Source organism: Lytechinus variegatus, chromosome 16, assembly GCF_018143015.1.
Source record: "Lytechinus variegatus isolate NC3 chromosome 16, Lvar_3.0, whole genome shotgun sequence".
In the NCBI taxonomy this organism is placed as follows: domain Eukaryota; kingdom Metazoa; phylum Echinodermata; class Echinoidea; order Temnopleuroida; family Toxopneustidae; genus Lytechinus; species Lytechinus variegatus.
The window spans coordinates 12785560-12798794 of record NC_054755.1 but is presented as its reverse complement, the minus strand read 5'-3'; the positions used below and the strand labels follow the sequence as shown (position 1 = coordinate 12798794).

General features: G+C 35.1%; 1 protein-coding gene across 1 annotated transcript in view; it reads left to right on the top strand.

Moving 5' to 3' along the window:
* Positions 1 to 11767, top strand: part of LOC121429659 (transmembrane and coiled-coil domain-containing protein 3-like) — a 31010-nt gene extending 19243 nt beyond the window's left edge. The window contains exons 13-16 of the mRNA XM_041626805.1: positions 66 to 215; positions 1126 to 1238; positions 5476 to 5508; positions 9439 to 11767. Of these exons, the coding sequence (XP_041482739.1) occupies positions 66 to 215; positions 1126 to 1238; positions 5476 to 5508; positions 9439 to 9490 (348 nt within the window). The 3' untranslated portion in view covers positions 9491 to 11767. The remainder of the gene's footprint in view (positions 1 to 65; positions 216 to 1125; positions 1239 to 5475; positions 5509 to 9438) is intronic.
* Positions 11768 to 13235: the final 1468 nt, after the last annotated feature.

Here is a 13235-nt window from a genome sequence, read left to right as displayed (position 1 = left end):
ATAATTGTTTTATGAAAAAATAACTAATTAATTTTGATTGATATTCTTCTCTTTTTCTTGTTTAGTTTTTGACCGGGGTGTTCGTTCTCGGTATCCTACTGCCATTGAGTAATAGGCACATTAAATGGGTCGTAGCGTCGGGCTTAGCTCAGGTCAGTGAATTCTCATTTGTTCTTGGAAGCAGAGCGAGAAGATTGGGAATTCTATCAAGAGAGGTAAGATTCTTTTCTGTTCATTTTAATTTTATTGGAATAGATTAATGGATTCGACTACAAATATTATACAATTAGCAAAAAAATAATGACAAAATAGAATAACATTAAAAGGAAAATAGTTTAGGACACCTTCATAATCATCTATTATGAAATGAATATGGATCCTAATCAAATAATTTACTGTGAGCCTGTCATGTGTCCTGAGTTATTTTCACGTTTTATTTCAAATTACAACGGGGAGAAAATTGAAGTAATTTGCATTTCATATAATAAAATACAAAAGAAATAGTGAGTTGGTGATGTCATTACTTCTCTCATTTGCATACTGACCAGGATGTGAACATACATGTAACTATTTTGTAAAATTGAAATATCTAACTCTCATATGTTACATCCAATGTTGGTTAAATTTTTAGCATTATGCTTTATTTTTACTTTTCTCTAGTTAAAATTGGCTTATATTTGGTGAATTTGACCTTAAAAAGGGCAATTTTAATCATTCTTTCATGTTTGTTTTTAAGCAATAAAAATCCTTGATAAAAGAAAATGTAAGAATGAGACTTCTTTTTTTTTTAAAGCAATGTTTCAAAGTGTTGTATTGTGATGTAGCAGTTCAAAAGAAAACATGTCAGACATAGTTTAGTGATCATTTATCGATGTGAATTAATAATATAAAGGTTTTGAAAGCTGTCATTCAATGACCAATATCATGAACATCATGGTTTGATTTGTCAAGAAGCTCTGTTACTATGGTTACTTTCATTGATTATATTATTTTTTATATCTTCTTTCTTGTCCTTTACGCTGTTGCCCTGTCATTTTTTTCCCATTTTCTCTCTCTCTCTCTTTATTTCTTATCTTGCCATTCCCTCCCCCTCCACCCTCTCTCTCTCCCACTCTCATCATGTAGGTTTACCTATTAATATTAAGTGTTACAACTCTGAGTCTCTTGCTGGCACCTATTCTGTGGAGGATATCTGTGTGGCGATGTAGAAGGCATGTTCACAGACCGGTCTTGACCAGGTGAGTAGTATGGTGTTTGGGCTATGACAATATTTCTTTTTTTTTATTTCTTGAAAATATCAGCGAGCATTTTCACAAAATAATTCATTTAATTGATTGCCCAAGCCAAGATAAGTTTAGAGCATTACACTTTTGAACTATTTCACGAGGGTCCCACATCTATGGGTCTAGTGTTGATACTTAGCAGAGATGCCAACCCTCCCGATTTTATCGGGAGGCTCCCGAAAATTCATCCCAACTCCCGCCCTTACGATTACCATCCTTATCCTCCCGAAATTACAATTTTTTTGCATTGAACAAATTGGATAGGAAGAACATGTATCGTCTGCTAACTTTAGCATGTAGTAACTCCATTACGTTCGCTGCTACTAAATTCTGTGTGAAAAGTAGACAAATAGGAGCAGCGAAAAGCTGGTGCATGTGATATGCCCAACGGGAATCTACTGTGCACCAGGCCGGTAGGCCCGGCTAGCTTTGCGAGGCGTGTGCGCTCGCGGCCACTGGATTTGTCGAGTCGTGCGGTGGAATGTCAGTGTGTGATTTCGGCGTATTGAGGGGTTGATATTGACACGAAATGGTGGAAAATCAACAAAAGAAGACCAAGAAATGGTCTCAGAAGTATAAGACTGAATACAGTCTCCAGTACCTGTGTGTTCGGAAGTCGGAAAGAGGAATTTACCATGCATTTTGCGCAATTTGCAGCGTGGACAATTTTCAGTTTAGCAGGGAGGTCGTGAAACAGCATAGGCCTACGGACATTGCGATGACAAGATCTTCGAGCTCCACTAGTACCCTGTTGTCTTTATTTCACCAAGCAAGGGACCAGCGCTGAGCTTTTCTTTACTGGATTTATAATGGAACATAACCTGCCTATAGCCGATAGTGATAATTCATCCTTATTATTATTGTTGTTGAACAGGTACTTCTTTTGTCCCCTCATTTTTTATTTACATGTGAAAATGCATATTTGATATTTTTAATGTTAAAAAAGTGGGATTAATGTTTATTTCAAAACATGTGAAATGCCCCAAAATAAGGGTCAGATTGCACCAGAGAGCATCTAGAAACCCAGAGCTTCCAGGGCCCTAAGGCGGGCCCTGGACCCCGGCCGCAAGGGTCGAGCGCCACCAAACCCCCACCAAATTATGTGCACATAATTTGGTGGCGGTTGCAAATCCTCCCTAATTCTGATTTCCAAAAGTTGGCATCTCTGACTTAGGCCCACTTTCGGAACGCGGGTTTTAATTAAACTCTGGTTTAAATTCATGGTTTAACTATGGATAACCAATTGTGGTACAGACCTCCATCAATAGGCCTACTATATATGTTCAATTTATCAAATCATTTGACACACGACTCATTCATAAATGTCTTGGAAGGATAAATGAAGTATTTTCTTCATTATTAAAGCAAGGAGAAACAAATAGTCAACATTAGAAATATATGATATAAACAGAAGTTCTGATTTTTTTTTTTGCTTTCCATGATTTTAGCACAGACCAAGGTCTAAGTTAAACTGGACTGAATAATGTAAGAAGCTTACAATTGATTAAACTTGTTCAAAAATTACCATTCAATTTTTAGTTCCTCTAGAATTTTAGTAAGTCAAAATGTCTTTCAGGTTTATTGAGCGGGGAGGGCCAGTGTCGTACGTGCACCACCCCCTCGCCTCCTTGTTCTTCCATACTTATTGGGCTTGCAGTACTATCAGGCTCAGCTCACTATGCTCAGCTATATTAAAGAGAAATGCCAGTAGTTGCAGTAAACACTGATTTCATGAGAAAGTCTGTAAAACCAGGCTTAATTATCACAATATCATCGAGGATCTAGATCTGGTACAGTTACATAAACTGAACTTTGTGAAATCTTGAAATCTACGCTTAAAAATGTTCACACTGAAGATCACCAACACAGATAGGCACACGTGGGACAGTGCATTATTATTGCTGGAATAAAGACCCGACGGAAGTGACCGAATCCACGCTTATTTTGCGTATTTCTCAGCAATTACACAATTTCTTCCAGAATCCTTTGGCACATATTTTTTATTCATACAAACAGACACTTGGGTGGTCATTATATTAGATTCTGTAAAAAGTCATTTTGAGATCGTTACCAATACTGGAATTTATCTTTAAAGCAGATTTTCAATTTTTTTTTTTAATTATACAAAGTGAATTTGACTTCAAAATATTTGTAGGTCTATATCCATATTGGCATGAGAAAAAAATTAATCATGGACACAAAACTGGATGATCTCATTTTGAAAAAAAAAAATTCAGTGCTGAATTACATTTGCTTGCGCAGGCATGTCTTTGAATACAGGGACATGTACTGCCATCCCAAAGACTTTTGTAATATCATAGCACTTTCCCATGTATTCCTCCTTATGTTTGAAGTGCACTTTATTTCAAATACATGTTGCATCTCAAACTTCTAGTTCTTTAATTCTCAATCTGCAGAGCAGTATCTCTACATACTGTAATTTATTCATTAGTCGTCAAAACTCATTCCAATAAATATGTTTTAATCATTGTAATGTCATTCATTTCAGGATAGTATAAGCCAAGATGTTTGTGCTACGAAATGCGTGATGTTTTCATTTTGATAATAGATACAAGCTAGTATGATGGGTTCCATATTTGCATTCAAAACATTCCTTTCTTGTTGAATGTGTGAATTTCATGCCAATCAATATTATGTATCATTTATACCCTCATGAATAACGCCACAGCCCAAAATCTGTAATCTGAATGTTTGTTAGTCAGTAGAAAGATTAAAAAATAGTAAACAGTCCAGCCCTATGATCTGTAAAAGTTCTCTTTGCATTTTTTTATTTTTCCTTTGAATACAGACAAATGCTTTGTGATTATGAGGAAGGGTAATGAAAATGTTAATATGATGTTGCTTATGAAAATAAGATTTTAAAATTTTACTAAATTTTATATCTTTCTTCTATGGCTTGAGCTCTGAGGGTCAAGTCTTTGGTTAATATTCACTTGGTATATGTACATGGGCTAAAATCATTTGGTCTACTGTCAATCCGGTCTAGTTGCTACTCTGTCTACACAGCACATAGTCTTGTACGCACTTTATTTCTCATTCAGTCTAATGCCTAGTTGGTCCATTTTCCATGGCCCCATCTTACAAAGAGTTGCGATTGATCCAATCAATCGTAACTCTATGTCATACTTTTTTTACCAGAAATTTGCATTACGTCCTTTGTAAACAAAGAGAAGCACAGTGAATTTACAAGAAAACAATGAATGCATGAATATACATCCTAGTTGGAAAATATCTTGAACAAACATGAATAATAGATGTTGACGTTGCTGGCCGTCCATAGTTGTGATTGATCAGATCAATTGCAACTCTTTGTAAGACGGGGCCCATGTATACTAATCATTTTCTACTTTGTTATAAATAAAAACATGTGTCATAAATAGAGCATATAACCATATTAGTGGTGTTAAGCCAAGTGGATATCTATTTAATATTGACTGGTTTTGAGGTAGATACCATATATATTTCCCAAAAGTAGTCTCATATTGCCCGAGTTTTGAATCTGGCAATTTAAAGGTCTATCGCTAATCAAAACCGCAATGCATTATGGGATCGCAAAGGGGGCAATCCAGCTATCTCCGCACACGTGCACTCTGGACAGTGCGCAGAGCTAGCCAACGGCCCCCTGTTTCGATCAGACCAATCAGGCAAGTAAATTTTTGAATAGTTGGAATATGCTTGCCCAAAAATCTATTTCACTTGCCCGAAAAAATCCTTGAAAATAGTTTTACTTCTTCAACAAAAGAAAGTTTTACAGTTTTATAAACCATTTACCTTTTCTCTCTTTTGACATAAACTGATCTACGGTACCATGTTCTTGCACTTCTTTTCCAAAGTGATTTTATCTTGCCTGCCATGACCAAAATTAGGGTCAATATCACATCGACCCTAATTTGGGTCATTTTACTGTGAGAATTTTGCTTTCTACTGTGTGAATTTTGCTTGCCCAAATAGGGCAAGTAGTTTTGGCCTTTACTTCAAAACACTTGCCCAACTCTTACTTTTACTTGCCCCGGGCAATCGAGCAAGTGCTTATGTAGTAGCACCCTGCCTAATGGAAAGAAGACAAAGCGGGTGTATACTGATCAGCAATTTTCCAATTCTTCTAATGAATTTAGGTTTTATACACACATGTACTTTCACTTCTCATTTGCTTATTACCATACCACTTTAGACTTTATCTATCACTGTGGAGAAGATTCAACTTGTGAGTACCTTAATCGATGTTCATCTTGGAATAATAAAAACCAAACGGTGATAAATTGCTTCAAGGTTTAATCCTCCTCACAAGCTTGACATGCCACATGGTTGATTTAAAGGTCAAGTCCACCTCAGAAAAATGTTGATTTGAATCAATAGAAAAAAATCAGACAAGCACAATGCTGAAGATTGCATCAAAATCGGATGTAAAATAAGAAAGTTAAGGCATTTCAAAGTTTTGCTTATTTTTAAAAAAATAGTTATATGAACGAGCCAGTTACATCCAAATGAGAGAGTCGATGATGTCACTCACTCACTATTTCTTTTGTTTTTTATTGTTTGAATTATACAATATTTCAATTTTTATGAATTTCATGATTAGGACCTCCTTGCCTGAAGCACAAAATGTTAAAATAATGGAATTCCACGTGTTCAGGGAGGAATGAAACTTCATTTCACATGACAATGACAAGAAAATCAAAATATTTCATATAATAAAATACAAAAGAAATAGTGAGTGACTGATGTCATCAACTCTCTCATTTGGATGTAACTGGCTCGTTCATATAACAATTTTGTTGAAAATAAGCGAAACTTTAAAATGCTATAACTTTCTTATTTTACATCCGATTTTGATGAAATTTTCAGTGTTATGCTTGTTGAATTTTTCTCTTTTTATTCAAATCAAGTTTTTGTTGGGGTGGACTTGTCCTTTAATAGGGAATAGCCTTTTCACAGTTGTAACTGCACATGAGCATTCAAATGTAATTCGAGATAAACCATCAAGGTGGTTTTCAAATTCACTGACATCAAAGCACTTGTGATTTGATGATTATGCGTGATTCCTTCAAAATATTTGTTTCATCACATCCAAGCTGAAGAATAACTTAGTGTTCATAAACATTGATATTCAACAGGAGCCCAAACAATAGTCAATGTGTGAAAAGTGGCCAATACGCCGAACGATTTTCAAACGTGATCATTGATGTACTTTTCTAGTCACCTGGTGGGTGTTTCATAAAGCTGTTCGTAAGTTAAAGGGGAAGTTCACCCTGAAGAAAACTTTATAGTAAAAATAGCAGAAAAAATAGTAAAAAATATTGGTGAAGGTTTGAGGAAAATCTGTTAAAGAGTAAGAAAGTTATTAGAGTTCAAAATTTTGGATTTGTGACGTCATAAACGAGCAGCTGCCCCATGTGTTATGTAATATAAAATGTATGAATTTCAAATTTTGTATGGTTCCTGATGACTTAATTTTGTTTTCTATTCATGATCGGGTGTGAAACGATTTGTCTGTTGATATACAAAAGTTACAGTGAAAACCATTTTCAATTTTCTGAGAAAATGACATTTCATTGATTTTTTTACCATTCGCTAGTAGGAATGCTGCTCGCATATGACGTCACAAATCAAATACTTGAAATTCTAATAACTTTTTAATTATTTGATGAATTATTCGGCAATATTTTTTATTATTTTTTCTGCTATTTTTACAATAAACTTTTTATCAGGGTGAACTTCCCCTTTAAGAGCAACTTTAAGAACGACTAGTGATCCTATCTTGTGGTAAATGGTAAATTATTTGGCGATGGTTCAGCCTGTAAGAAGGGTTCACCAGTCGTTCTTGAAGTCGCTCTTAGCTTATGAGCAGCTTTATGAAACGGCCCCCGGGTCTATGCCATGCCTTTCTTTCTTCAAATTTGAATGCTTTGCCGGGAAAGCTTACGTAACATCTTCATTTCGAAGTGTTTTGCTTATCTGTATGAAAAATGGGAAAGGTTATTTGAAAAAATTTTATCTTAAGCTAGCTGTGAATTGGCTTAACTAAAAGGTGATGTCAGTGTAGTGATCGTTGTTTTGGTTGCGGGTTCCAAATAATCATCTCATTTCATTTGTTATTTCTATCTCCATTTCAAACAATATGGTACATGTAGTATTATTTGAAGAAGTAATAATAAATAACATATGAATAATGCAGTGTTCTTGAGATTCTAAGTATCAGTTTGATATAGACTAGACTGCTGAATAGCGGGGTTTCTAGATTGTAGCCCCCTTGTAATAGAATATTAAAATGAATATACTTTAAAAATTATTTTTAAAAAGACCAAAAACAAACACATGCACACACTAATACAACATAATTTGACAAAGAAGTTTAAGAGCTTTGGTCATAGCAAACCTATGTTATACATCATAAGGATTTCATAGTTATTTCTTTTTTCATGTTTTGTTTTGAAGATAAGACAGAAATCAGGAGGTTTTATTCATTCATTTTGTTAATGGGTTGTACGGGTCAGTTTCAGCATGTACATGTGTATACAGTGTCTGCTTATCAATAATAAAAATAATGCTCACAAAAGCAACAGCAAAGAGCTTAGATATTAGACTAAGCAAATGGCCTCTGTTCACTGCTCACCGCATTGCTTTAGAGTTGCATTTAAGGTTTGTCAAAGGCTCCTCAGACAAATTTGTATTTTTTATGCAGCAATTAGAAAAAACGGCTGATGATGACTACATATTTGCCAGCTGTCTGGAGAGCCTTTAATTTAAATCTTGTCCAGGGGACGCGGAAGCGGGGAGGGGGGGTCAAAACCATGTACAAAAAAGTAAAAATGACCATATGATTGTGATTTTTTGCATGGTCAGCCCCCCCCCCACCACTTTGAAAACCGCTCCACGGCCCCTGTTGTCGGCTGCCGGCAGGGTAACTGCATGTATATTCATTGCTTATATGGAGCACAAAATCATGTATCTCTACTAATAAAATCTTAGCGACCAGAGTTCAGAATAGTGGTCGGACTACGGAAATCTAAATTCAGTCTAGTTCGAGCATCCTTGTAGGAATAAAAGCGAATTCAAATCAAAATCTTTGGCTGCAACTTGAGCCGATTTTGACTCTACTCCGATCAGAGGGCTTCTTGCAAAAGCAAAAGTCTGATTTTATTATTCGTAACATTAAGCCGAACTTCAATGAAATTTTACTTCTTGGACTTTCCACATTTAATGCAAAATGCGATTTAGTAAAATGTAGTGTCGCATTTGATCTCATATTGCGCTGGGATTTACTCTTAATTGACCAATCAAAACAATGGTCTTTCCGTCCACATTGTCTATTGCTGATATGTGTGAGTTAAGCCTTCATCTCAGACTTCTCTTGAATGACTTCTATCATATTGGTAGCAGATTCAAAACTAGATTGTACCTTTAATGCTTAATAACTCATAAGTGTAGTCTTTCCTCATCAGACCCTATCAACAGCAGACCTTATGTTGAAAATATTTCATAGTTATTTTTTTAGTTTGGTTTTGGGTAAATTCATTACGGTAAGGACTACAGAATAATTAGCTGGGTGAATTACCGGTATATGCCTAATCTACAATTTACTTGTTTTAATTTTTGTTTCTATTCCATTTATTTTGTCTATGAAATATGTATGATTCATTAATTTTCTTCCATTTACCCTTTAACATTTCCAATCATTAAAAAATCATCCTTTGTTATTCATTTTCAAATTTCTAAAATGCATGCTGTTGGTGGGCTGTTAACAATTCAAATCATGTCACTTGGAATTCTGATTTTTAATCTGACTTCATTCTTTGTGAATAAGAATAGATAATGATAGGCATTTATATAGTGTAATCTATCTAGGATTATTCTGTTCCTAAGGTACACAAGAAAATGGAGATAATAAGAGACTTTGGATTAGTGCTATAGTGTCAAAAACTGATGTGAAAAAATAACTTCTGTTAAGATTTGAAAGTCTGTACCGACAAATCAGATGATATATTTACAGTATGACAGCGTATAATATTTACACAGTAAAAATCGTTTTTGTCTGACTACCCATAATTTGACATCAGATCATTTTCAAATGTAAAATCTTTTCAAATTATGCTCTTATGTCTATGTGCTTTTTTTGTGTTTTATTTTCATACAGGCTCAAATCTACAAGTGAGAGTGAAAAAGAGATTGGGACCAAGATAGTTTGAGAGTAGATCCAGGTCTACCCAATCGAGGTCCAGGACTATGAGATGACACTGCCATATGAACTTAAGACATCACTGCCCGAGACCCTAACATGGAATTGACCTCCCTGCGTCATTGTGATTGGAATATTTAATGATAATGATGATAATGATAATAGCTGGATTTATAAGGCGCTTTTTGCCTGAGAATACAAAGCGCTGCTATTATTACCCGGGCCTCAGCTCGAGCTACCATCACCGGCGCACAATGCATGCAAGGAATTAATCCTGCCGGGTACCCATTCACCTCACCAGGGTCGAGTGCAGCACTGTTTAGATACATTTCTGGATTTATATAATATAGCACTGTTGCCAGAGAATATCAAGCACAATTATTATTGTGGTAATAACATGCTCAGTGCATTGAATCCAACTCAGCACACCTGGGTTGAGGACAGCACGATGTGGCTAAATGTCTTTGTGAAGGAAATTGTGCTGTGGCCGGGATTTGAACCCACGACCCTCTATTAGAAAGATGACAGTCAGAAACACCAGACCACATCTACCCACACAATATAGACCGGGACTATATTTGAAGTACGCTCAAAGCTGAAATCGTTTCTGTGAGTTACAGTTTGGAACTGTGTTCCTTGAGTTTGAAGCTTTTGACCAATTCTACTTTATATTCAGTTGTATTTCTAGTCTGTTTGAAATCTGTTTGATGAATCTGTAAGACTGTGTTGATATGTTGAATATATTAATATTTAAGACTTGTTGCACCTAGTTAGACAAGGATATCAAAGATATAAAATGAGCAATGAATTGATTAGCAGTTGACAAATAAACCATGTTTTATATATTTGAATACTGATTGGCCTTAAGGGCTGTAATGTTGTTCAACATGGTAAAATAATGTGAGAGAAAATGAAAATAAGATGTGTTCCCCAAGGTTCAGTCTTAGGACCATTTTTGTTTAACGATCAGATAAGTTTGATATATATGTACACAGCTATGAAATGCTGAACATTGGAAGAATAGAAAATAGATTGATTGATATTTCAAAAAAATTAGCATTCAGGAATGTATCAGCTAGTATTAGATTGCTTGAAGAAAAGGGAGGGTATCTGTGCTATGAACAGTCACTACATGTATAAGTATAGTCCGTATCAGACATTTGGAGCAAAATAAAGGAATTTTTACATTGTTATACTGCAATTTGACTGTTAAAACTGATAAGTCTGTAATGTAAATGTTGTAACCTTTCGTACAGAAATAGGCATTTTACTTCCTCATATTCGTAAGTTACAATTTTTTCTGGTCTACTATTCTAGTGTAGTTTTCAGTTTTCCTTTTTTTCTGCTACAAAATAATGGAAACATTGTCTCCGTTTATTGTGTAAAGTCATCATTATTGTAACTTATTTTGTAACAAGGGATACATTTTTGGTGCACAAGTATGAACAAAAAAATGTATACTTTAAGATTAAACAAATATGACAATTAACTTGACTGACATGATGTAAAAGTTCAAGATACTGTAACTTTGTTGTTATTTAATCAGATTTTAATATTTTTAGTGTTTAAATTGCTTGAATTTTCACAATTCAATAGTTTTATTGATTTTAAGTCTGCCCATAAACATGACTCATTCCACGATCCTTCGTATTTTCATTGGACTTTACAAGTTGAATTTCGTGTCGAAAAGTGTTATTTGTAGCATCAGGCTCTTTGTGCTTTCAGTGGAAAAGGAATATTTTTTTATTTTAATAAGTTATATTTTCACCTTGCATAATTTATTTTCATTTGTTTTTGTACTCATTGTGTAAAGATTGATTCATATTTTTATAGTGCAGATCTAAATTTGTGTATTTGCTGATGTGTGTGTTCTACTTATTATCTGTTTGGCCTTTGTAGTCCAGATTGTAATATTTATTTCCAATGATTTCAGAAGTTTATCAAAAAATTCTTCTTTTTCATGACAGTGATGAAATTCCAACCAGCTCAAATCCTTATCATTGATTTCTGTTAACCCAGACATGAAGATACTTGAGAGTTGAAAATGCCAACTTGTAACGGTTAATTTACTGTGAGAAATTCAAGTAAGAACAGATTTTGTAGCACTGCACACTTGGAATGTGCTGATAAACAATGCTGTTAATACACAGTAGACTGTATACCAGTGTTCAAATCCAAAGCAAAACTAATGAAAATTCCACAGAAGTTAATATAGCTCAGTCGGTAGAGCGTGGGATTCGTATTCCGGTGACCCGGGTTCGATTCCCATTTGGTGCGCTAGTGCCCTTTGGTAAGGCATTAATCCTCAGTACCAGGTCCTTTGGAGATGACCTTAAGCCGTCGGTCCTCTGGTTGCTTGCTTACAAGCATTCATGCTTTCTTAGCAATCAGGTAAAAAATCACCACCAACCTATTGATCAATTTGCCTTCCTGAATCTTGACACAAAATTTGGAAAGATATTTGATTTTTAGGTTAACTGGGACTTTGTCTATTGCCAACTCGTCCACTCATCACGTGGTCTACCTTCTACCCGGTAATGCCACTCCGTCCATCAACATTTGGTCCAATAATCACTTCGTCTAATCACCAGTTCATCTATGACCATTTCGTCGCATAACCAGTTGATCAAATACCCATTTTCTTTTAATTCATTTCGCCCAATTAACACGTCGTCCAATTAGACCAAATGATGTATGAACTCATGGCTATTGGATCAACTGGCTATTAGACGAAATGGTGAGTGGACGAAATGACAATTAGACCATGTGGATAGCGGACGGACTGATGGTAAACCAATGATAGTAGATGAGTTTACATTAGACCATGTTGATAGGGGACGGACTGATGGTAAACCAATGGTAGTAGACGAGTTGGCATTAGACCAAATTGAATTAAACCAATTTTTAGATTACTTTTAGTACTTGATTCACTGGAGTCTAAAAAAGAGACATTTTTATTGATACCTGCTTTACATGAGACTATTTCACTGTCTGAGACATTGTGATAATGTACATGTAAGCTGGTTGGACCTTCCCCCTCGAGAACTGATTTATATTTGTTTTGTAAATCATATAGGTCACAAAGCATGAAATTCATGCCATTATTGTATGTGCTGTTTACAATCCTGAGGTTGATAGGTCTTGTGTTTGTTCTGTAAAATTGAATTCATTTTAGGAGGTGCTGTTCCTATCGAGATTAAAGCTTATATAATGGATGCATACATTTTTATTATGTTTAATTTATATTGTGCGTTGTGTAATAGATTTGCTTAGGCAAAATGTTTAAAGGAATTTTGTAATGACGTCTTACAAGAATTGAATTATTATTTTTTATCTAATCTCATTGTCATACATTTATTTGTAAGAATTGTAACTTGTCACAGACTATTTGCCAATTAGAAGTATACTTTGAAGGTACTGCATTAGAGTTCACATTAATTAATTTTTACAGATGCTTTATTCATGTTTTAATCCTTTGAACCGCGAAGTATTTAGGACGGTCGTTATCCCCCCCCCCCCCCCCCCCCCCCGCTGAATTATTTGCACCTTGCTATTACCCGGCCTGGTCCAGCTAATGTTGTGTAGCTTCTTGTACGGATGAATGTCTCATTTTTGTCTGTTTTATCCTCAAAATCATTGTTTTGACTGAAGTAAGATTTGGCAATGATTCAAAGTGTATCACATTTATCTCACAAGCATCTTCTATGGAGTAGTATCTTTTTATTTTGGCCATTTTAATGCTAAACTAAACCTTT